The 24812-nt window shown below is 42.6% G+C and overlaps 2 protein-coding genes across 2 annotated transcripts in view; both read left to right on the top strand.

The window, feature by feature from the left end:
• The window catches only part of zgc:101569 (uncharacterized protein LOC449822 homolog), an 18231-nt gene extending 8079 nt beyond the window's left edge, over window positions 1-10152 (top strand). The window contains exons 4-7 of the mRNA XM_034862785.1: window positions 4536-4636; window positions 7542-7691; window positions 9092-9207; window positions 9512-10152. Coding sequence (XP_034718676.1) covers window positions 4536-4636; window positions 7542-7691; window positions 9092-9207; window positions 9512-9619 — 475 coding nt within the window. The 3' untranslated portion in view covers window positions 9620-10152. The remainder of the gene's footprint in view (window positions 1-4535; window positions 4637-7541; window positions 7692-9091; window positions 9208-9511) is intronic.
• A 2649-nt stretch (window positions 10153-12801) lies between these two features.
• Window positions 12802-24812, top strand: part of bmp6 (bone morphogenetic protein 6) — a 49331-nt gene continuing 37320 nt past the window's right edge. The window contains exon 1 of the mRNA XM_034862697.1: window positions 12802-13768. Coding sequence (XP_034718588.1) covers window positions 13360-13768 — 409 coding nt within the window. The 5' untranslated portion in view covers window positions 12802-13359. The remainder of the gene's footprint in view (window positions 13769-24812) is intronic.

Genomic DNA, 24812 nt, shown 5'->3' on the forward strand with positions numbered 1-24812 from the left:
GGGGGGGGGGGGGGTTAGTGCAAATTAGTGGTGGTAATGAAGAAGATGCGTTCACTTTCTCTACCCATGTTTAGCTTGCTGCTCCAGAGGTTGATCCTGTGTGCCCCTTAGGTCTCAAGCTTCCTTCAGTGAGACGTCACTATTAATACATTTGATTATATATTCTTTTTTTTGCTGCTGCAATATATTCTAATAGTGCAACTACTTTTAGTACAACTACTTCCTCTGCTTTTATTTCCGCTAATATTACTCCCTTAAAGTTTCTCTTATGCTATCACTGATAGTATTAAGACTACACCGCACAACCATGACCTATAACACCACCACTAGTTCAAAACTACAAGTTACTACAACTACCGCCGCAGCCGCTTAATGTACACCTACCCATGCAACTGTTGCTAGTAGTTGTAGTAGCAGCTCTACCTCTTAGCACTTGCTCCGCTGCTAAAACTACTTAAAACACTTCTCTATACTTTTGCTGGTAGTGGTGTTACCTTGACTACTCCCACTGCAACTACTATCAGTACCTGCTACTAGAATAAGCTACTGCTGATGCCGTAGCTTCCACTTGACTCACTTGACAGTATTCATGCTGCCGATAGTAGCTCAAGTTAATTTGACAACTACTTTTTGGTGTTCTACTTCTAATACTAGATATACTAATATGTATACTGTTCCTCTTATAAACCCCGCAACTGTTAATATTGCTAAAACAATCCTATTACTACTAGCGGTAGAAATGGGAATAGTTCTGCTCCTCCCTCTGCCGTTGTGCATTTGCTCATCTAATTATATCTGCCCATGAAAGTAGACTTGTGTTTTTTCTTTTGCATCCACGCATACATCATCTGTCGCCTAATGCCAGGAAGTCAGCGCTATTTATATTTTTTAACTTTGTTACTCTGTCCTCTGTTATCACCCCAGCCTCCTCTTGTTTGTGTGTGAGGACGGAGTCGTAGGGCGATAACACCAGTGACCGTGACCTTTTGGCATCACGGCCAGAGTCTGCTGGGCAGTCTTGATAAGTAGGAGAGGAAGCAACCCAGTGCCAGGTTTCCACTGCGGGGCCAAACAGGGCTTACTTATTATTTATGTCACCAATTTCCTCCATAAACAACATTTTCCTTGTTTGGCGTCTCATAGCTTACTGGCATGGTTTGCCCGCTGACTCAGCTATAGTTTTAAAAGAACAAGTAGTACTTTGGATCTTCTGCTGTAAACACTTTAAGCTAATCCTGATCCCAGCAAGTCGTGGTTGGCTTATGTGAAAGTGGCTCGTGTTGGACCGTTGCAGCATCTCTGGTGTAGCTGTCATTGCTTTAGCCATGCTGCTAGGGGGTTTAAAATACAACCATGGTGTTTATAAATGCAACTGTTGTACTATAATTTACTGGCAGAACTAGATTTAGAGTGTAAACATGCAGGGCTTATCATCTCAGGCCTGTAATTTACAGGAGAGCATCCTGGCAGTGCCCTTGTCCCAGACTGTCTGGTAGCAAGTCTTCAGGGCCAGGCCACAGTCTAGTCTCTCTGCAGTGTCTCTTTTCAATTTAAAAACGTTTTTATACCATGCCTTTTTGAAGGAAAAACATTTTTGTATGTCTTAAAGTAAGACTCTGGAGAAAATAAGAGAATTCCTCTGCTTGTCATTGATTTGTGCAATTAGTGTCTGTTAATTTGTTACCACAAATGTTAAATTAATGTGTTAAAGGTCCCATATTGTAAAAAGTAAAATTTAAATTTAAATTCCCCAGATGCAATGACGGTGCAGAATTTATTTGTTTTTTAACATCAAAGTATTAAAACTTCTGTTTTAGTAGAAATTAGAACGCTTGCCTCAATTAATCTCTGTAGGTTACCTGCTGAAAAATTAAAGTTCAAGCAACATCTTGTCTGTCTGTCTGCCAGAATAAGAGGGGACGAAAGGAAACACTAGAATGGAAGATTAGGGAAGACACTGGAGAAGATGTGTAAAACAAAGGTTATGAGGTAACAGTGGATTGCCCCTGCATCTCTGGTCACAAACTGACAAGCTTCTTTCAACAGATTCAAGAGTCTCAGTCTGAGCTCTTTGTCCCAGTAGGGATGAAATGAATCTAATGCCTGCTCTCAAACATCAGCTCAAAACTATGTTTGGGAGGCAGAAATGAGCATTACTGCGGTTTTGGCACAAGTTGCACTTTTCCTCCCAGTAATTAATTCTCTGCCTTTTGATTGCCACATATCTTCAGGCTTGTTTGTCAACACATTTGAGTCGTTTCCCCTCGGCTTAGTTAAAACCACTGTGGTTTTTCAGATGTGCGTTTAGCAGAGTAAGTATTACAGTGCTAGCGGTGTTCAGCTTTTGTAAACCCATACTGCAGCTCAGTTGTATGCTGCACAACCAGAATTTTCACCTTTTTCAAGCCTTTAGTTATTGTAGTTCAAATCCCGGTGGGGAACATTTACAAGATTTAATGATGCTGCATTCCACAATGAGACAATTCTTATAAGACCTTAAGTTTAGAAAAAAAAATGCATTTTCCTAATATTAAACAATTGAAAACCGAACTTTCCTCGCCATTTACATCAAACGTAGCGCTGCTCTGTGGGACGAACAGTTTATTTAAAGATCCTCTGTTTCTTACAGATTATTTCCTTTTTAATGGTTGACTTCTGTAACCGTTTTGGGGTCGGGCACAGATGGCAGCAGCCGGAGGGAATCCCTGGTGGCTTTGGAGTCAAAAAAACCCTCAGAGGCTCGCTGCACTGCTCTGATGTGGGCCAACGGCAACCAGAAGGATCTGACAGCTTTCGGGCACGTGATTGGCTGCCGAACCTGTGGCTTCCTGTCTGGGGCCCCTTTGCCTCGCTGAGGAGGAAATGAGAAGGAGGAGATGGTTGCGTCACAGCAGTCTGGTATAAGTGTCTACTGCTCGTTGGATTTTGAGAGGCCTGAATGAAAAACCACCGTGCTTAGCTAATTCCCTAATGTTATTTTGGTTCTTCAACCCACAGGAACATTACAAAGCAAAAAAATAAGTTGGCACCGGAAAAGGAAACTTAAAATAGTTCAGTTATACTTCATTCAAGGATTTTTCTTTAAATGGTGAGGCTAAATCCAGCAAGCATGGAAGTTGTCCAAGATTGCTAGGATAGTACTCTTTCCCTGTTTGAAGTAGCGACCCCCAAATGGAGACTCCCCCCCCCTCTGTCTCTCTCACACACACACACACACACACACACACACACACACACACACACACACACACACAAATCAAGTCAGTGTCTTCTCCCTTTTTCTTCTTCAGTTTTAAGTCCTGTCTAATACCTGAACGAGGGACAGACCAAGCGTGCCAAAAAAGAAGAAGCCACATGTTGAATCAAAGTCAAACCTCCGTCCAAAGCTGACATAAAATCGGCCAATTCAAACACCTGCTCAGTGAGTTTGAAACTGAGTGACATAGTCCAGTGATAACATCATCTCGCTTAAAAATACTGCAGTGGGTCCCCATGTATGGAGGGTTACTCCTCGACGCAGCGGGTTCAACTTCGACCTACAGCCCTTTGCTGCTGTTCCCCCTCTCATCTCCCCTTACATGTCTTCAGTTGTCCTGTCAGATAAGAGCCTAAAAATGGCCCAAAAAGAATAATTAGAAAACAAAACTACCTTTTTGAAACTTGAGGTTTCTTTTTTAGTGAATATATGGAGCAGTTGTCAACATTGTTTAAGTGGATAAATTATTGGCTAGATATGGATACTGTTTTAGAGAATTACAAATATCTTTTATCAATCAAAAGACGACCATGTTTAGAATCATTTAAAACTTTGTACCTTGTGTGTGTGTGTGTGTGTGTGTGTGTGTGTGTGTGTGTTTGTTCAACGCGGCAGCCGTGGATTCAACTCCAAACTGCGGCCCTTTGCTGCATGTAATTCCCCTTCTCTCTCCCCTTTCATGTTTTCAGCTTTACTGTGGAATTAAAGGCCTAAAATGCCCCAAAAAATCATTTAAAACAAAAAAACCGCAAAAACAGTACAATTTTATACCTAAAATCGAGTGCCTTTGGGAGAGATTGGGTTCTAGATATGATCTGAGTATGTTTAAATTTCCATGTGATTATGTTTTTTGGTCTTACGAGGTGCTTCATGTCCTCTGCCATTTTCATGATTTAAGGCCCCGTTTGCAGCCTTGGTGGTCTTGTATAATGGTGCTTTGCAAGCTAAAGAATACAAAGCCCTGGTATTAACTCAGTGGGCTAAATACATGAAATCAACTTAACTGCGTAGCAGTCATGTTTGACCCAGCCCAATGCAGCTGTTTTCCTTCATTCCTAGTGAGTATTTCAAATTGCACTTCCGACCGACGGTCTGCTCTTTTCCCTCCGTCCGTTTTAGAATGGAGTTATCCGGAAATCGTTAATCCACATCAAACTTAATCGCATTACCCTCATGGGAGGCCATTGTAGTTGGTTTTACTTTGATGTGGCGAGGACGCCAGCAGCACCAGCAGCAAACGAGAACACCTCAGTGGGTTGTGTTAACACCCTGTTCTCAGGTTATTAGTAGCTCTAGATGTTGGATATGCAAGTCCCGTGGAATGTGATCTTCTCCTGTCGGACATGGTACCAACGTCGCGTAGGCCTCCCAAGTCCCCAGGTCTGCTTTTCTGTCTTTGATAACTGCTGCTTGGTTGAATAGATGCTTGTAATCTAAAGACAAAGATGGGCTTATAATATACCAAAATATGTACCGATGCAAACAGCTTACAAAACACATTAACCTCATTTTAAGTGTCGTTTCTTTATGTTTCATGTTTGGCAAATGTATGCTGATTAAAGATAATAAAAACTGTGCTGCGATCACAGGCCAACACATTGTGTCCAACTCTGTAGCACGTAGATAAATTACAAGGTCCTACACGTCGGTCAGATAAGCTGTGATGGCCCTATGATGCAGGAAAAAAAAACACTTCTTATATCTCGTTGTTAAACAATAGGCTTTACTGACTCATGTTTAACCTTGTTAACAACAAGCCACAGTCTTGACAATGGGCTTATCTGCTTTGAACAAGAAGGCAGAGGGCTCCTTTCCAAATGTTTAACTCATTACTGCAGAACAACAATGACAAATCAACGTTTTGGTTTTGCCGACACTAACTGATTATCTGGTATCAGGATCACTGCCAAACATTTTCCTCTATGAAACTTGGAATAGGGGATCAGAAGCCACTGCCTCAGCCATCTTCTTTGAGCCAAACATGCCTTTTGAGTTAAAACTACTTCAATGAGTGGCTTCCAACCCCTCGGCTCCCATTCATGTGGGACAAAGCGCAGGTCTTGTGTAAATTCCCGAAAACAGGACACATCAGAGACGGAACTATCAGACAGAGGGAGGAGGGTGAGGGTTGGAGGTGCTGGAGACGAGTGCTGTGGATAAGAAGGGAGATCCTTCCGTTTGCTGATAGCGATGGTGCCAACAGCAGCACCAAAGAGAGACGGGAGGTCAACCTGGCTCTTTATCTATCCTTAATAGACTCAGGCTCTGTTTTCCTCTCACTGTTTCCTAGCCAGCCTCCTGTGTGTCTCTCTCTTGCGCGCTCTCTCTCTCTCATTCCTTTCTCTTCCTCTTTCTCGCTTTTGTTGTGATCCAAAGCGATAGTGCTGGACACAACATAGAGGAGCTCTATCCACTAATCAACCATCTGTTGTTAAGGATTCCAGCAATGATTCTGCAGCTACCAGTGGGTACATGGAAAGACTATAGAGCAGCTAATAAAATTCAAACAAAAATTGAATGCGATTTGTTGAGAAGTCTAAACCGTTAGCTAAAAGTAAGGGATACATGATGAAAAGGCTAAAAGTGATGGTTATGTTGAAATGGCAAAAATGGTTTAATTATCTAAAAGTAATAGACTGACTTGAGATGTGTGTGTGTGTGTGTGTGTGTGATACTGATATAGTAATGCCCTTGTGCATGTAATGGTGTGTAGTTCCGTGAGGTGCACAAAGCTCTGCGCAGCAAAAAATCTCCTGGCTGAAACACTCCGTTGTCTTAGTCTATATGGAAAAGACCTTGAACCTCACACATACACACACACTTGGGCTGCAAGAGTCTCTGCAAAAGCAATTCAACTGTCATTTATGTTGCATTTCATCGGCTCAGGGTGCTCAGCCGTTCACTCTGTAATTTACATTTTTGTAGCATACACTCCTGTAATAGCGGATGACTGAAAAATTGAGTGAAATCTAGAAGTTGCAGACAGTGTAACACCCCCCCACCTAATCACAGTCTTCAGCCTGTCAGAGCGCCATATGTGCCGACTGTCTGAACCCAAACCAGGCCCCTGGATTCATCGCTCGTGTATTACCACTGGTATTCCATGTATTCCAATTTAATTTATTTGAATCACAGTAATTCCACGACTCTCCGAAGAATGGGGGGGGGGGGGGGGGGGGGGGGGGGGGGCGTACCCTGAGAGCTCGCATGATGATTTGGGGTTATGAAAACATGTCTGACACATATGCTCTCAATAAGGGGTGGTCAAATAGAATCAGCGACTTGGAGGAATTAGGGAGTCGGGATTGAGGAACTTTGAAAGCCGTAAAGTAGAAAGTGTGCCAGTTGCAGCTGGTGCTCTTTAGAAATTAGGACAGTTGCCAGAGGCTTACTGTACCTTGCAGTGCACTTTCTCTGCTCTTGTTTCTCTCTCCCTCCTATCACGCTTTCTCCCTGGTACACCCAGTAATAATGCAAATGTGTCCAGTGAGACTGAGCGTAAGCAGGAGTTTGAGTTTTCATGTACTGACTGAAAGAAAGCAGTTACAGTTGAGGAGTAAAATGGTTTCAAAAACGTTGTTCCCATGACAGCTGTTACCTAGATTAATGCCAGCAGTATATTATGTATTTTTAAGTGTTTCTTTGGCTGTTTTCACACAGTTTAACTGAACCTAATACACTGGCCCAGTGGCCTAGATTTCCTCTTTACAGTTAAATAATCCAAATGTGTGTCTAAAGGTAATTTTAGAAAACTCCCACCACCACATTCTGGCTATATTTTTCATTGAATTGGAATTTCCAAATGTGATAGAGCAACGGTCCAGCATTGGGCTGCAACTAATAACTATTTTCATTATTTTCATTTCATTTTAAATTAAGTGTTAGACAGGTGTTGTGTCGCAAAATCAAGAAATCATCAACTTTTCTTAGTGCCCAAGGTGACAACTTTGTAATTTTTAGTTTTATCCAAAGCCTAAATATAATCAGTTTCAAATGTCAAACAGAAGATTTTAGCAAAAGCTCACGTTTGAGACATTCAAATAAGACAATATTTTGTTCTTTCATTTGGGATAAAACTAATACTCAACCACTAATCAAATGCTAGATAAATCACATTTTAAGTCTCAGTGTAAGAGGACTGTTAGTCTAAGTTAGGATAAATGCCCTGGTCTAGATAATAGCCGATTTTGGATCTATCTCAGTCTCTTTGTAGTTGTGTATATGTCTGTGATATAACACGTACCAAAGACATGTATGATACACTGAACATCTCATCTTCTTTCAGGAGTTCCTCTGATTGACGGAGGCACAGTACGGCTCCCGCGTCTCATTGGTCTGTCACGAGCCCTCGACCTGATTCTGACTGGACGACCAATCGGAGCGCAGGAGGCTCTTGCATACGGGCTGGCAAACAGAGTGGTTCCTGATGGCCAAGGTATTGGGAGTTAGTGTTGATTCTGTGTTTATCAGTGCTGTGTTATGGACAGTGCTGGGGATCAAACAAATGCCCACCAAAATGTGTCCATTGCGTATAAACAAAAAAAAGTATCAAGTAATGAAAGTTGTCATTGAATGCTTGGTCAGATTCTTCGGCTTTTTTACAGTCTTTGACTCTTTTCTGATGTTAACGTATTGATGATTACATAATTTAAATTTGACCTGGTCATTAGTCTAAAGCGTTGGCATAACAGTGCTTTTGTGGATTGGTCCTGTAGTAATTGAGTATAGCCAGATTCATGTTTTACTCACAATACAGAATAGAAGTGAGAGGTAAAGACAAAAGAAGTCCAGGAAGATTATGATAATGCTGTATTTTAGTTGGTATCATAGGGCTTGGTAGAGACGTGAAGACCAGACATGGGGGAGACGGGAAGTTCTTTATCTGTGTGAGGGAAGTAGAAATCATTGATCTTCACTGTGAAGACCAGTCATGTAGACATCGCAGAGAAACATGCCTGTGACCTGTTTTCATTCAGAAAACATAGTCTTTAGGAAACTGGCTTGTCTTCCCTTAGAAAATGTAAATGTGGTCCTGTGATTCTAATTTATTTGGTTCCGACACTGCACTCAAGCCATAACTCACCATCAGCACTACCCTCTCCTCACTCAATCCAGCAGCAGTCTGAGAATTAAGTTATGCATGCATTTCAATACGGCATTTCCTGTATTACATTAATGCATGAACGTTCCTGTATCTTTAATATCCTCAAAAAGCCTTTCCATGTGCAAATCCCCCCTCTCCCACACACACACACACACACACATGTAAAACATACATGCATGCACACACGCACACACACACACACACACACACACACTCTTCTTAGACGTTAGAAGATTTGCTTAATTCTTTTAGGAAGTTCCTCTTCCCACAGTCAAGACTCGGCCTAATTGGCCTCTCTGAGAGAGGATCACTTAGCGCGGGTTTAACATCAGAGGGAAGGGAAGAAGTAGCAGCTCACCAACACACACACACACACACACACACACACACACACACACACACACACACACACACACACACACATATACATACACACACATACAGAGGGCATCAAAGTGTGGCGTAATGAGGCATAGATTTTTCCATACAACTGATCTGGATGTCGTTGAGTGCTTTAATGTGGGCGAGGAGTCAGAGTGGCATGGGTAGAGCTCCCAGAGACACAGCAGCAGGGAAACGCGGCATGGAAGGGCTGGGGATTAGGTTTTTGTGTAATAAGACAAAGGGTTGTCAACACATTAACCTGTATACATTTCCTAGTGTATACATAATCTTTCAATATATGCTCATCTGTATCACCGTGTTGGACTGACTTCATGTTACAACCACAGCTTTACAGGCAGCCCTGCAGTTAGCAGAGCAGATTAGCTCCTTCCCTCAGCAGTGTCTGCGGGCCGACCGCTCCTCAGCCATGCACAGCTGCTACGATGCTCCCTCCTTCACACAGGTACACAGAATGAAAGAATGTTACACTACCATGCCTTATGTGTGATACCAACATGTCGGCTTCAGATGGATGTGTCGGATCAAAAAACTGAATGTGAAAGAACCAAAAACTATTGTGCACAATGTTCATTCACATTCTCAAAGTATGAATTTTTTGCTTTTTTCTCATATTGGAAATATTGACCATGAAACCAGTTTAAGACATTTGCCCTTGCAAGTTGCCACCAGGTTAAGTTCATTAAGTTAAGATCTTCTGCTTTGCAAAGGTAGTTTTTAATTGGTTTAATCTGTCTTCCTCTGTCCAGGCCATGCAGTATGAGATTGAGCACGGAATCCCTGTAATCCAATCAGAAGCTGTCACCGGAGCAACCAGATTCACTACTGGAGCAGGAAAAGGAGGGAAATTCTTCTAGGATTTAATTTGCAGAGGCCTTGTGCATTTCAGGTGATCTGACACATCTTGCTGCATCCATGTCGCAGGCCCCAGGCTTTCAGTTTAACAGAATCTGGTTGATTTCACGTTAAAATAATCCTTACCTCGCCAACCAAATGAAAATCTAATAGATATATTAACCAGTAGTTATGTTAAATACAAGAACTAAGGAAGAAAGTTGTATTTTAAGGTTTATTATTGATTTGGTTTTGTGTGAGATGCAATTGTAAGCAAACTTTTTGGAGGATTAACATCTTAAATACAGAAAGATAAGACACAAATGTAATGTGAGTCTAATGTATATTTTAAAGCCATAATTTGCAATTGTTGTAAAGTGCAGCTTCAGTCCACCAGCTACACATTTCATGTATCCGTGTTTTTAAATGAGGGCCGTTTAAACCCTGATGGCTGGGAGTTCCATGTCAAGAACAGACTGGAGCTTTGCCTTTTCATTTTCTAAATAGAAAACACTTTGCTAACTCTGTTTTCACCAAAACTGAAACAAAAATGCCCTTTTTCTTTCATTTGAGGATCAGCCTACTACACCTGATTTTTAATTTTTAATTTTTTTTATTTTTTTCTGTGTGAATTATAAATATACACATTTCAAAAAAAGTGGTGTGCACCGTTTTTTGGAAATGTTTTTTCAAAGAAAATCATCAAGGAGAATCCGAGATATCTTTATGCGTTGGGCTATAGGAAGGCTGTGACCACAAAACTAATCCAACACAAAAGACTAAAAGCACCAAACCTGCAGCAGCTCGCCATCGTTCCTTTGAAAAAACACTTGATTACTGGGATAAGACATGCGTTCACGTTTGGTGCATGTGCGTGTGACCGGGGAACCATAGCATTATATACTGTAATTATTGCAGAAGATTCAGCACTTCTTGTCAGATCTGTGCCAGGTGGAAGCATTCCTATGGTTTTGGAGCACGCTTCCCCTTAATTTTGCAATATAGTGAAGTGTGTGTGTGTGTGTGTGTGTGTGTGTGTGTATCATACTTGAGCACACAACACAAGATTCTCTATGTGCAAGTTTATGTGAACTCTTCCACCGTGACCTTTTTTTTTGTGTGTGTGACTGTGTGTGTGTGATACAGGCAGACAAAGACCTCATTAGGTCTAGGAGGTGTCCTGTCTAGACAGTGTGATGACAGGACAGAGAACCTCTGTTTAATGTTTCCTCCTCCCTCTACTTCCAATTCACCCAGCATACACACACATCACCTGCTCCACCTCCAGGGATGCAAACACTCCGTTGCTTAATGTCAAGCAAAATGTTAAGGACACATAGAAGTATTTAAGTGCTCCTTTCAATCATTATCAGCCTGCAGTGTGCAGCTTGTTTATCACAGGAATGTTGTGATAGCACTGGAGAGGACCAAAGAAGAAGAAGAAGCTTGAGCCGTGCCCACAGTTAATGGCCCATGAAGTGTTTAAAGCATGGATTTCATGCTGTTTATTATGAGCTGACTCATATGAGGTGGTAAAAATCCCCTATTTTCTTTCATAGTTTTATCCACAAAATGACTATTTCCCTATCTCTCTGTGTTTAGTGCCAGAGCCATAAAGGCATATTGAGGAAAGTCACCATTCACTGTGTAATTGCCAGTGGAAGAAGACTTTATTTTTATTTTTTTATGTGTGTTATTTGTGTAATAAATCATGAATATGATCTCATTTGAGAAAATGGGAATTTTGAGTCCAAGGAAAAACAAAAACAAACTGATAAATGACATCCTTGAGAGGACAAATTCTCTGTCAGGCCAGTAGGGCGTCTTTATTCCTGGTTATTTCCCTGTTATTTTAGAGTTTAATCTTCCACTTGCCTCTCTAACACACACACACACACACACACACACACACACACACACGCGCACACACACACACTCACTCACACTTTGAGAAATGTATAATGCTGTCTCAAACAAGATTATGTTTATATTTGCATATCATTTTCATTCTGTACTTACAGGATTTCTGCTGGGTGGACAGAAAACAGGAAGACATTGCAAGTAATAAATTGAATGTACTATAACATGCAAAACACCAGCATAGTTGTGTGTGTGTGTGTGTGTGTGTGTGTGTGTGTGTGTGTGTGTGTGTGTGTGTGTGTGTGTGTGAGATGCTGGTTCTCACTCTTCACATGCAGATAAGATATGCTCTGGCAGTAGCAGAGACACAGAGAGAGAGATATGGACACCTTTGGACCTTATCACCTGGACCATCACAGTTTGAAGGGGCCATGAAGACACAACACAGGTTAGGGTTAAAGGAATGATGGGAGGAAGTGGAAGGAGAGAGGGAAATAAGGATTTAAAAGAATTCCCTTTGATTCATGTGGAGATTGCTGGGACAGTGTCAGCTGTTCCCTGCTAGTACAGGATCTAGCCTACAGTTTAATAATGTGTGTACTCGGTTCACGTTTACTCTAAAGTGCAGCCCCGTCGTGCAGCTGGTTGAGATTTTAAAAGGTATTTATACAATAACTTCGAACACTTAAGTCAGTTTATTTCTGTAGTGTTTAAATGGGTGTCGGATGACTTCTCCTCGTTAGGTTGCTGTGCGCCATGCTTGCTGTTTCCAGCTCCAACGTCAGGGGTCGTGCCTCAACTGGGTAACATTTATTCTGCCTTAGCTGAGCCGACGCACACACACCTTGATTATCTGTGTGTAAAGATGTAATCAATGCTTCATTATAGCAGATTTGTGCCGACTTTTTCAGAGGAGGAAATGGTTGCAAGAAAGCGCAACTATCCAATTATGAAACGGAAGTGGAACTCTTAATTTTGGGGACATACTCTGTGGGCTAAAGGCCTGCTGCAGAGCATTTAAACGCATCTGGTGAATTTTAAATTATAACCCAATAACAGGATAAAACAAAAATTAAAGCTATACAAATCTGGGTTTATGATGGCGTCATTACGTCAAACGCGAATATGGTGAGCAATACTAATGCAAAGTAGACTAACTTGGCGTGTTTGTTTTAATTTAAATGACGGGCTGTTATTCCGCAGCGAACAAAATATGGAAATATGATGTTCGAGTTCTCCTTGTAGTCTGTAGAGCTCCACCTCTGGTTTAAGTGCGCGCGGAGTGGGCGGTTTCAGAACACACATGTACAAACACACACACACACACACACACACACACACGTACATGAGCGCGCACGCATATTATGGACTGCAACCTGCTAATTCCTGTTAGACTCTCATACACAGCATACATGAGTAGGTGACCGTCACCGACACCACGTCAACTATTACAGGGCGGCTTTTGTCAGTGCGCAGCGTTGGAAAATCGTATATTTTGGAGAGCAAACCTATCCGCGCAAAGTAAAATGGCTTGTTTCAGAGGACTTGGTATTCTTGTATTGATGAATTTCGCATTAAACGGTGTCTTCTGACCGATTTACCGGCTTGGGCTCAGAACAAAGTTTCTCATGGTGCACTTTATCCTGAAGCAGCACCGCGCGCTACGGGAATCCGAAATGAAAGCAGGACCGACACTATTTTGCACAGTTCTCTTAAGGAAGTATTTCAGATGGCTTGATTCGCGTGTCTTTCCTCGCTTTTGATCTGCGGCTCCGACAGATAACCGCGCGCTCAGACGGACTTTGGTGTAGGTTACCATTACGCCTAGTTAACATTTGGATAGGCGACTGAATCTCCAAGCCAGACACACTTGGGACTCCGGAGAGCACAGCGCGACAACACCATGACCAGCTGCTGGCTTGCCTTGGTCGGATTGTGGTGGAGCGCTTATTACTGCATGTTCCTGGTCGCGGGGAGTAATTATTCACTGGATGGACACAACGAAGTGCACCCGGGTTTCATCCACCGACGGCTGCGAACGCACGAGAAGAGGGAGATGCAGAAGGAGATCCTGTCCATCCTCGGGCTGCCGCACAGACCGAGACCACATCTGTCACACGGAAAGTACAACTCCGCTCCACTTTTCATGTTGGACTTATACAACACCATATCTAGCGAGGAGAAAAGCCAAGTGGAAGGCATCCTGCACCGATATCAGTCCATGCAGACGACCCAGAGTCCTCCTCTGGCCACATACCAAGAAGCTGCCTTTCTGAGTGATGCAGACATGGTGATGAGCTTCGTTAATCTCGGTAAGTAACTTGAATTTATTTTTAATTTTTTACCCGGTGATTTCATTGTGCGTAATTGCGCCCCTGTGAGATTTTTTTTAAATTGTCAAGTTGTTCGAATGATGAATCAAATGGAAAATCTTAGGTGAACAGGTGTTTGGCGCAAGCGAGGTTGAAGTGGAGGGTCGCTAGGAGGTCTTTGTATCCAAAAAAATGTAGGCTACATTTATGAGGATATGGTTTAAAAAAATGAGGTATTAATTAAGCCCTTCCTTATTCCTAAAATATTTTAACTCCCCCATATTTGACCTATATTGAAGGTACCTGGAGGTCACAGCTGACCCACATTTTAATTTAAACACAGGACAGTAGCGCAACAGGCGCTCCAGGACTCACGTCGTTGAGTCATGGATACTGAACTAGCTCATTGTATGAACCGCCCAGAGCCACACACTGCCTCCTGTCCTCTCTGGGTTAGAACACTGATGAGGTTTATATTGTTTCGGAGTAAGTTATTGTTACACGTCCTCCCTCTGGGTAGATTGGCCCTCCTCGGCTCATTTATAGGAACGAAATTCTGTGGTCAGTCATGCTGTGCAATCTACTTCATGATTTATGTCTTGTCGGGGAAAACAGACCTAGTATCCTCGGCAAACCATCAACCACCACCTCTGGTATTTGTATATGAAAGGCTATTCCTGCCAACGACCTCCAGCGCAGCGAGTTGCGGTTTCCGTGCAGTAAAGTTGCGTCGCATTGTTTGTGTTACCCAAGCAGATTTGTCTCTAATTAGCTCGAGTGACGATAAAGAGGGACACTTTAATCATAACGAGTTAGGAACACATAAGCCAAAAGGCCTCGTTTCCATTAGCAGCTCCAGTGTTTACTGGGAGACTCTAAACAGAGCGCCTCAAGATAAACAGAGGCGCTGCCAGAGTCAGATGCTGCTGGACAAGGAGGCTTAAATCCAGATTGATTGACATTTTTCTTGGGAACTAAGGGCATTGTCATGATCCGGCCATGAGAACAGTGAGACTGTATCACTGCTGAAGAATATGGACTCATGGTTTCTTTTTCAGATTTAAACTTACTCTGAAACTGGAAGTTCTTTTAAATATCGTGCCCCTCACCTTTTATAAACCCTTTAATAGTCACTTAGAACCACACATGAAGAAGAGAATTGGGTTTGGAGTAAGAAAAAGCCAATGTTTCTTCACTTATTGGTCCTGTGAGTATTGGTCTTGCAACATGTAGTGATGAAAACCAGATATTCAGACAGGAGGAGGCCGTCACTTTGGTCTCAAATATCGAAGCCCCTCCGTTGGCTTCTGTGTGGGAGTGTGGTGGTGGCTGCGTGGTGTTTGTGTGCCTGTGGTTTTGGTATTCCTGTGCTGTGTCAGTTTGGGTTTATTCTGTGTTGTTGCACATCTGGCTCTCCACTTTGATTAATCACGTCCTGTGCATCTTTTGACAATTCCCTCAGATTTCTGTGATGACCGGGGGATTAGGTTGCCATCTCCTCCAGCCGTACACAGAGTCCTAACCGCCCTGGAGGAGGGAAGGCTTCCTCCCTGAATGTGATTGTAATTAATGTCGGACAGGCCAAGGCTTTCCATCTGCTTTGCAAATAAGGCCTTGCACGACTACCGTGTGTCATCGCCATCCGATTCGTTTTTAATGTGTCTCTTGCTCGATTTGGAGCGGCTTGTGAGGAGCGCCTTAGAAAGCTATACTAGAAAGAGGCCTAAAACACTCCTGGGTGGTCTTTCTTGTTTCAAAACGGACCTAAAAATCTGGATATCATGTGTGGCCAAAGTGAAACTACAAATTAGAATCAAGATAAATGAACGGAAGAAAAGCAAAGAAGCCAAACAATCTGTCTGAAGCGATTTGAAAAATAGGATTAACAGACAGAGCCTAAAGCAGAGGTATTCATTGAAAGGCACCTTCTCCACCTAATGTGTGTTTGTGAAACCAAATCAATGCAATAAAGAAGGCAGCGGCTACCTTTACACCGAGGATCTGATTGAAAACGGAAGTCACCTTTTTTTTTACATCAACAAATCGTCCCTGGGTGTTGGTGTAAGAATCTCAGACTTTAAACTGACCCATAGCAAATAAACCAATGACAGTGATTTAAGCTTCCGCGTGAACTGATGTCTTTCGCAGCCAGCTGCTGCAGTAGCACAGTGTGATAGAGAGAGAGAGAGAGAGAGAGAGAGAGAGAGAGTTATTTTCGAAGGGAATTCTCCTGGGGTTAGGATAGATTTAGGAGCCCCTGTGTTGCATCCAGTCTCAAGTACCACATGCCCCCCCGAAACATGATTCATGTAGACCTCTTGTTCAGTCATCTATTCTCCTTAGCTTTCATCACTTGTTCAGAATGACCCATTGAAGGAAAAAAAAAACAGCAGAGCAAGTGGTGGAAAACATTAAATTGTCGGACAAAAAGCATACTTTCCAGCTCCTATTTCATCTTCGTTCAAAAGCACGTTCGTCACTGTTAGCCTTGCGGATGTCCTGCTTTCCACTGAAGTTTAGTGAAGTAACACTTGTGTGCTGAATGACCCATGCTGTGTTACACACTGCAGCTCTGAGCGTGTCCTAATACACAGCCGGGTCCTCGGGTAATGGCAGTGGTCACTTTTAAAGGTTCCCTGTGGAGTGTCAGACCTCTAGTGGCGCTATGGAGCTGTTTTACTATGAATGGCACCCTGTTTTGTTTATCTGAAACGTGCAATGTCGTGCACATTCCTGTAAATAGTGTGTAAAAACTTTGTATGTATGCAATGACATGAAGCAATTTGTTACATCTTAAGACCTGATATCACGCAATATCTACTGACGCTGAGTCCGGCTACTTGCCGGCCAACACTGGCAATGGTGTTTTTTCCGCTCACCGCCATTCAACTCCCAAAAAGTCTTATAAACATTCCAATGACTCCAAAAGCTGTTCAGGTAAGGTCAATTTAGTTAAATTAATTAATTACATTTCTGTTTACAAATCTGCCCTTGTTGAATGTAGATTTTAAAAGTGGCTTAAACATGCACAGACTGACTTTGAACATGATGTAATTTCATTTGTAAGAAGAAACAGATAATCATACGTCAAAGAGACACAAATGTAATGAAAAGTCCCTCGGAGAAGACTCAATTTTTAAGTACTAATGTGTCTTTTTCATATGTTTTTTTTAAGAAGAACTCTGGTAAAGACCTAGTTAGTTAAAAAAGGGATGACCTACCCATTTTAGATGCTAATCTCTGGTCACAGACCTTCTATACACTCACCTATAGGAGAGTACACTCACTTATTAGGAACACCTTACTAGTACTGTTTTTGGCCCCCTTTCGCCTTCAGAACTGCCTTAATTCTACCCGGCATTGATTCAACAAGGTGCTGAAAGCATTCTTTAGAAATATTGGCCCATATTTATGGGATAGCATCTTGCAGTTGATGGAGATTTGTGGGATGCACCTCCAGGGCACAAAGCTCCCGTTCCACCACATCCCAAAGATGCTCTATTGGGTTGAGATCTGGTGACTGTGGGGGCCATTTTAGTACAGTGAACTCATTGTCCTGTTCAAGAAACCAATTTGAAATGATTTGAGCTTTGTGACATGGTGCATTATCCTGCTGGAAGTAGCCATCAGAGGGTACATGGTGGCCATAAAGGGATGGACATGGTCAGAAACAATGCTCAGGTAGGCTGTGGCATTTAAACCATGCCCAAGTGGCACTAAGGGGCCTTAAGTGTGCCAAGAAAACATCCCCCACACCATTACACCACCACCACCAGCCTGCACAGTGGTAACAAGGCATGATGGATCCATGTTCTCACTCTGTTTACGCCAAATTCTCCATACCATCTGAATGTCTCGACAGAAATCGAGACTCATCAGACCAGGCAACATTTTTACAACAGTCTTAAACTGTCCAATTTTGGTGAGCTCTTGCAAATCGTAGCCTCTTTTTTTCTATTTGTAGTGGAGATGAGTGGTACCCGGTGGGGTCTTCTGCTGTTGTTGCCCATCCGCCTCAAGGTTGTGCGTGTTGTGGCTTCATAAATGCTTTACTGCATACCTCGGTTGTAACGAGTGGTTATTTCAGTCAAAGTTGCCCTTCTATCAGCTTGAATCAGTTGGCCCATTCTCCTCTGACCTCTAGCATCAACAAGGCATTTTGCCCACAGGACTGCCGCATACTGGATGTTTTTTCCTTTTCACACCATTCTTTGTAAACCCTTGAAATGGTTGTGCGTGTAAATCCCAGTAACTGAGCAGATTGTGAAATTCTCAGACCGGCCTGTCTGGCACCAACAACCACGCCACACTCAAAATTGCCTAAATCCCCTTTCTTTCCCATTCTGACATTCAGTTTGGAGATCAGGAGATTGTCTTGACCAGGACCACACCCCTAAATGCATTGAAGCAACTGCCATGTGATTGGTTGATTAGATAACAGCATTAATGAGAAATCAAACAGGTGTTCCTCATAATCCTTTAGGTTAGTGTAGATCTCTCACAAGGTAAGATATCGTGGAATGAGTGAGGAGACACTGACCCGAACTGGTAAGGTCCCAGTGGGGGGAAAAAAATACAAGAGGTTAATGCTCCCCGTGAGGGCTTTAATAGCCAAAGGGGGAAATTTGCTATTCCTATCAGGTTTGGTTTTCGTGGTTTAGCTGTGACCTCGTGGTTATGGTGAGTCAAGGATGCACAGAAATGGCCTTGGTTTCCTGGGTCACAGAACAGGAACTTCAAATGTTGTTCCTGTGTCATCTGCATTTAACTCATGAGTTTGCTTAGCTGTTGCTCTCTCATGACAGACAGACAGGTGTGGAGGCCTCTCTGAGCTTTGCTTGGCTCAGAGAACAGCCCAAGCTCCCATTGCCTGTTTGCTCTCCCATCCTTTTCTGTTTGTCTGCTGGGCCTTACCAGAAGGAACAAGGTCTTAAAGTCAACATTTTTCTTCTTTTCCTACGGCTTTAAATACACTTTCATGGTTAACAGGTGAGCTTGAACCCATCTCCCTGTTTTGTGTTGTAAGGCCCCATTTTCTCGTCATTTCAAATGTCTCATTGTAGGATCAAATCCAGATGCTTTTTAATAAATGTTTCTTTAAATTTAGCCAGATATGTGTCTCCATTAGTAGAACACAAATCTGATCACGTTTGTCTGGAAAGTTAAATCACACACGCCTCCTCCAGTTCAAATATTCTAAGATTCATTTATGCGTTTGTGCACTTGTCTGTCATCAGGACTGCTCTCCTTTTTTTCTCCTCTCTGTCTCTACACACCCCATTGCATAGTTGAGCTGTCAGTAGACCTCTTACCTAAGTCAACAGCCAAGCTTTCTGCTAGCCTACCTCCCACACTTTAAAGGCAAACAAGCCAGAAAGCTTTAAGAAGTGGGTTTCCAGGAGATTAACCGAGTCCAGACAGCCCTGGGCTTATTCTGAAATAAAATGCCCTTATTAAGTTGCTGTTTTCCCTGTCTTATGATGCCTGGCGGCTTTTCTCAGCTCCTTAGCCCAGGTAAGCCACTTCTTTTGCTGCGAAACGTGTCCCAAAGCCTTTGCATGATCAAATAATTAGTTGGCTTCGATCAAAGAGTCAGTTGTTTGATGCCGAAGGAAGCTTTGGAAATATTTCACTAAATCGTCTTGAAACACTTCCTGCAAAGCCTCAGAGACCAGAACAGAACAGAGGACCACCCGTCACTTCACCTCGACTTCGAGTGTATCATAAACAATATTAGCCAGAAGTTAAGCGAGGAATTTGAGATATGTTGCAGTGAAATAAAGGATCTTTTCCGAGACATAAACTTGGCAGTTGAAACCTTCCTGCAATGGTGAGAAAAGTTACATTGACAAACTGCAAACGTCTGCGTTTGTTTTCGTCTGTTTACAGTATCAGATAATTCACTGCTGCTACAAGTTCACTTGAACTCACAGTGATGTTCAAGAACGGCCCAAGACATACAAATAATTCTGCTTATTGAGTTACAGTGTTTTAAAGTGCTTCCTTTTTCTCATGTTTGGATTGTATTGGTTGTAGAGCTCTTTGGCAAAACACACAGCCGCCTCAAGAAACAAACAGGGTTGATGGGGGAAACATCTCCAGTTGACCCGACTATGTCTTTTCCAGTCCAGCTTTATGTCGGTCGTAAAAGATGAGGTGTTACAAGACAACTCTATTGTCCATCTGAGTTTTTGCCACAAACCTTACACTGTGTGCGTGTTCTCCTGACAGTATTTGACGCAGCTAACCTGTTGCTGTGGGCGCATACGTAAATGAAGATGTACACAAACACACTGTTGGTTGTCCCTAAGGTCGGCAGATAATCATTTCAGAGAGAGCATTCCATTTACACTTGAAGTCATTTCTGTCACACACACTGCTCTTAACACCCAGCTACACACACACATCACTCCTCCATCCCTGCGCCCACCCACCCTGATATCTCTGCCTCTCACGCCATGACGCTCTGACTTGACAAGATGGTAGCCGAGATTGGGGCTTAGAGCAGAGATTTCACGCCTTGCCTTGTTTGCTCTCTCTGTCCTTATTTCTTTCGCCGTCCAATCTCATGTCTTTATTGGACATTCCAGTTTGGTGCGGGATGGAGGAGTGTGCCGAGATAAGGAGGTGAAGTACGCCACACTCGCGGCTGGTAACGATCTACCGAACAGCAGATAACCCTGGCGGAACATCTGATTGGGGCCCGCTGCTCCAATTTATCACCTCTGGGTGCAGGCATGGAGGAATGTGCTGTTTGGTCTGCTGGGCTTCAAGCAGGACTGGGCAGAGCTCCACTGTCCTCTCACACAGCTGTTGTTTTGTCCAGATCTGTCTGTGCCTTTACACATCTTTTTCTCGCTGTCTTGCTTCAGATTATTGATGCAAACCTCAGACGGACTCTTGGCTACATGCTGGCTCAGAAACAGGTTGATACAATGACCTCCTCCATTAGCTCATATGAACAGGCAAGGCTTTGATGCTTTGTATTAAACATATTGTTTAGAGTGCTTATTTCGCTGGAGAGTCTGGTTCTCCAAATGCTGTTAGGGCTGGTGAGAACGCAGCAATCGAACTCTGGTGCGCACCAAAAGCGGACCAAACAAGCGTACTGAGACCTGCTTGAAGAGGTGGTCTCTGTAGGGTTAGGGGTAAGGAACCCTGGATTAGTTCATTTGTGGTGAGAATGTGATCCGTACTCGAACCGCGCCAACTATACAAACTCGGCCAGTCTGAGCTAATGTCTCCTGTAGTCAGGTGTGTTTAGCAGTTTGCAATGCAGCAGAGCAGCAAACTGTAGCAGCGTGCAGTGTTTCTATCACAGAAATAGACTGTGGTCAAGCTCGCTGTCCATCACTCGTATCTGCGTGGTCAAACCGGCTGACGCTAAAGTTGGAGACAGACGCCGGCAGAGCAGAGCGGAGTCTCGGTGACTAGAGCGACGTAGTAACGTCTCTTGCAAATCAATGTCTGATAATATAAATGAAATGAGCTGGTTTGACCACTAGCCCAGAACACAGGACCTTCTTCCTGTATTTACTTTATTTCTCCCGCCCCCAGACATATCCAACCAATGAGAGGGCTGGACATTCTTGTCTGATTTGTAATGGTGTATTTTGGTCCTCTTAGATTTTTCCTAGTGTGAAACCAAACCGACCAAGGGCAAACCGCTCTAAGTTTATTAACTCACTAACTGATTTGTACCAAAGCAAACAAACTGTAGGTGTGAAAACTCCCTCAAAGGCTTTTCCAGCCCCAGAAAATAATAGAATTTTACCATAAAATGGCAAATTTAATACAAAAATATTTATATACGTCAGTATGGGTGACATTTAACTGTGTTCTTGTTGAATTGCTAATGCTCAGGGCATGTTTAGTGATTGTTGTAGCCGCTTGTGTACATGTGGGCTTAAAACGAGGAGAGACCAAGAGCGCGTGTCTACTCCTGCATTGCTCGATCCTGCTAAAAGCGCCATGGAGCTGTCAGCCTTTGTCTTGGGTTCAGCTCTATGAAGAGGCCACGCACAGGAGATCATTAACCTGGAATTTGTATTTGTGTGCGTGCGGCTGTGTGTGTTGTATACACAACGTTTGTATATGTGAAAGAAAGAGACAAATTACAAAACAGAGAGGCAAACATGCAAACAAATGCGTCTCTTTGTTTTGATTGCTGCATTTTCCCCAGATCTCGGCGTAACTAAAGCCACAAAACCAAGTCTGTTTAAAAGTTGAAAACACCGGCTGCTTGTGTTTGAGTTTAGGTCCACGTGATGAGGTTTGGAGTGACTGTAAGAAGAAGCTAGACGAACATGTGGATGCCATGGGTGCAAACTGCATCAAAATGTAGCTGTTAATTCACCACGCACATATGCCCAAACCCAACAATCATCTTCTGTTTTTAAAGACCACATGAATGAGGCATGGCTGGGATTTTTAGGGATTAGTGATATTATAGTTCAAGTATCATTTGAACGCCAATACCAAATACCAGTAATTACATTTTTTTTGAAAAGCATACAAAAAGAATTTGATCACTTTACTTCTAGTAAAAAAATGAATAAAAAAAGTAATAGGTGACATCTATTAAAAACAAACAAAACAAAAACAACAACTCTGAACTGGTGCCGTGGTTTCAAACATTTACAGGTCAACAATTTCTTAGTCCACATCGGCAACGATCCAATAATGGGAATAATCCGCTACCACCAAAAGAGCCGCCGGATGTCCTTTTTTTTTGGCCGAATGTCCCTCACCTTCCGCTTTCTGTGTGTTAATTCCCAATAAATCAGAGCATGTTTTACTCCCATCTCGGAATTCTGTGTGGACTAGCCAGATCTTCTTCAGAGTGGAGATAGGTCTGGCGATGCAAGACTAACAGTTTCTTAAATGCTATGATGATACATTTGATGTTACATTATAAAGTACAGACATTTTTTCAGTAAACACTGGTTTGGTATGGCTTCGGAATTTCTGGTCCATCCCGATGTTAAAGGTTGTGAACCGCTGATCTCTGAGGCGGTGTGTCCTTGCGTGTCAACTCCATCCATTATGATAACAACCCCGTTGTTTGCTTTGCCGTAGAGGCTCGTTCTGGTAATGGAGTAACCTGTTGGCGGTCAACAGGAATAGCGTAAATGTCACGGTAAACATTCCCGCTCTCACATTCTTCTGTGAAGCCACCGGAAAGCCTGCAGGGATTTAATTTTTAGTAAATAAAAAAAAAAGCAGAGGGAGAGAACAAAATGAGGGAAGAACAGAAAGAAAAAAAAGACACACCCAGAGGATGCTTGAAGATGAAAGGTGATTTAAAGTCTTTGGAGACCTTTTAAGGAGCAGAGGAAGGAGGGTGTGATTGTGTGTTTGTTCTGGTAGCCACATATACACATTATTGTGTACACAAGTATCTTTGTGAATATATTTTATAGTCAGAACAAGTTGAACAATGATGGAAGTACTTTTGTTTTGCCATGCTAGCATCATGTCATGCAGTCACCGGTCCAGACTAAAATATCTCATCAACAATTGGATGGATTGCCATGCAGTTTTATTCAGACATTCATGGTTTCCTAATGCATGGCTCCTCCAGACTTTGATGATCCCCTGACCATTCTTCTAGCGCCAACATGACGTTGACCTGTTCAGCTTTTGACTAAATGTCTTGACATTGAGCCTCATAGAGTTGCTAACATTGCACATTTTGTTCATCCATTGCTGTTAGCATAAAGAAATGGCTTTAAGGTTAACGTTAGACCGGTTGAAAGAGAGCAAGACTATGTTATGTATGTGTCAAACGTGAGATTTCTTGTGGCTGCATTCCGGTCCAGTGATTTTTTTAATGGTCAGCAAATATTAAAGCTTATGGCACCTGTAATGGAAATAAATATTCTTCGGCCAGTTATTCTTACAAATTAGACGAATAAATCACTATTAAAAACCATGGCCCCAGAATGCAAAGGTAGAGCAACAATAGCTGTTCACTTGACAGTGATAAGTGTGTTAGGGTGGAGTTTTCCTCAAAGGTCAGGGTCAAGGATTAGGGAATAAATATATGTCCTTACAAGTACACAAATACAGATATACATGACTTGGCTTGTGTGTGTCTGCGCTGATAATTTGAGTGTCTTTACCCACCTGGTTATACAAGAGGTTTTCATCAAATACCAGTCTTGCGAAGAAAGCTGCACCCCTCGGCCCCTCACATGTTCCCAGGCTGGTCATCTCTTGAAGAGGACGTGCCTGAAACAACAACTGTAGGTCCACAGTGAGAAAAAGGCCCCATGTGAGCACAGATGCTCCTGACCCTCCCGGGCAAGTAGCCTCCCTTTCAACCGCACTGCCGCTGACAAATTTACGAGCCCTAGGCTGACCTGCGGGCTGACTTTCCAAACATGAAACTGACAGGAAAACAGTCGGAGACGGTAGGGATGGAGTGAGGCAGGGTGTGAGAGGAAGATGAGAAAAAGGGCACAGAGGAAGAAGAGTGGCAAGACATGTATACTGGTAGGCTGTATTTTCAGCAAATAATGAGTGTGTCATTCTTTCGACTTGCTCCACGTATAAAATATCTCAGATTTCATTTTGGTTTTCCTAATAAATTTAGGCCTCTAAACACATGCACCATCAGAGTCAGTAAAGTATGTCAGAAGTACAAAAAGGAGAGAGTGCTGAAATAATAAAACCGTACATACAGAGAAGTGAGATAGGACAATCAGGTGAGAAAAAAGTAAGGTGAAGGACGATGATTTTATTTGTATGTCAGTGGGTACAACGATACACTAATATTTCCAGAGGTTAAGGGCTTGACTCCCAAAGAGGCCACTTATAACAAAATGTATCCTCTCCTAGTTTCTTGATAAAAGGATCTTATCACTAAGGATGTGCTGGGGAAACTCTGCCCAGTCCTTCCTCCAGTACAGACACTTTCCACACCTCCTGGATACCTTATCTTTAGTGTTTAGTAAGCATGTTATGAATCCCGGTCCAAGATTAAGTCTCAGTTTTAGTGCATCTACTCCATGCATCTCACTGGTGTCTTTATTTATTTATT

This window comes from Etheostoma cragini, chromosome 22 (assembly GCF_013103735.1).
Source record: "Etheostoma cragini isolate CJK2018 chromosome 22, CSU_Ecrag_1.0, whole genome shotgun sequence".
NCBI classification, from domain to species: domain Eukaryota; kingdom Metazoa; phylum Chordata; class Actinopteri; order Perciformes; family Percidae; genus Etheostoma; species Etheostoma cragini.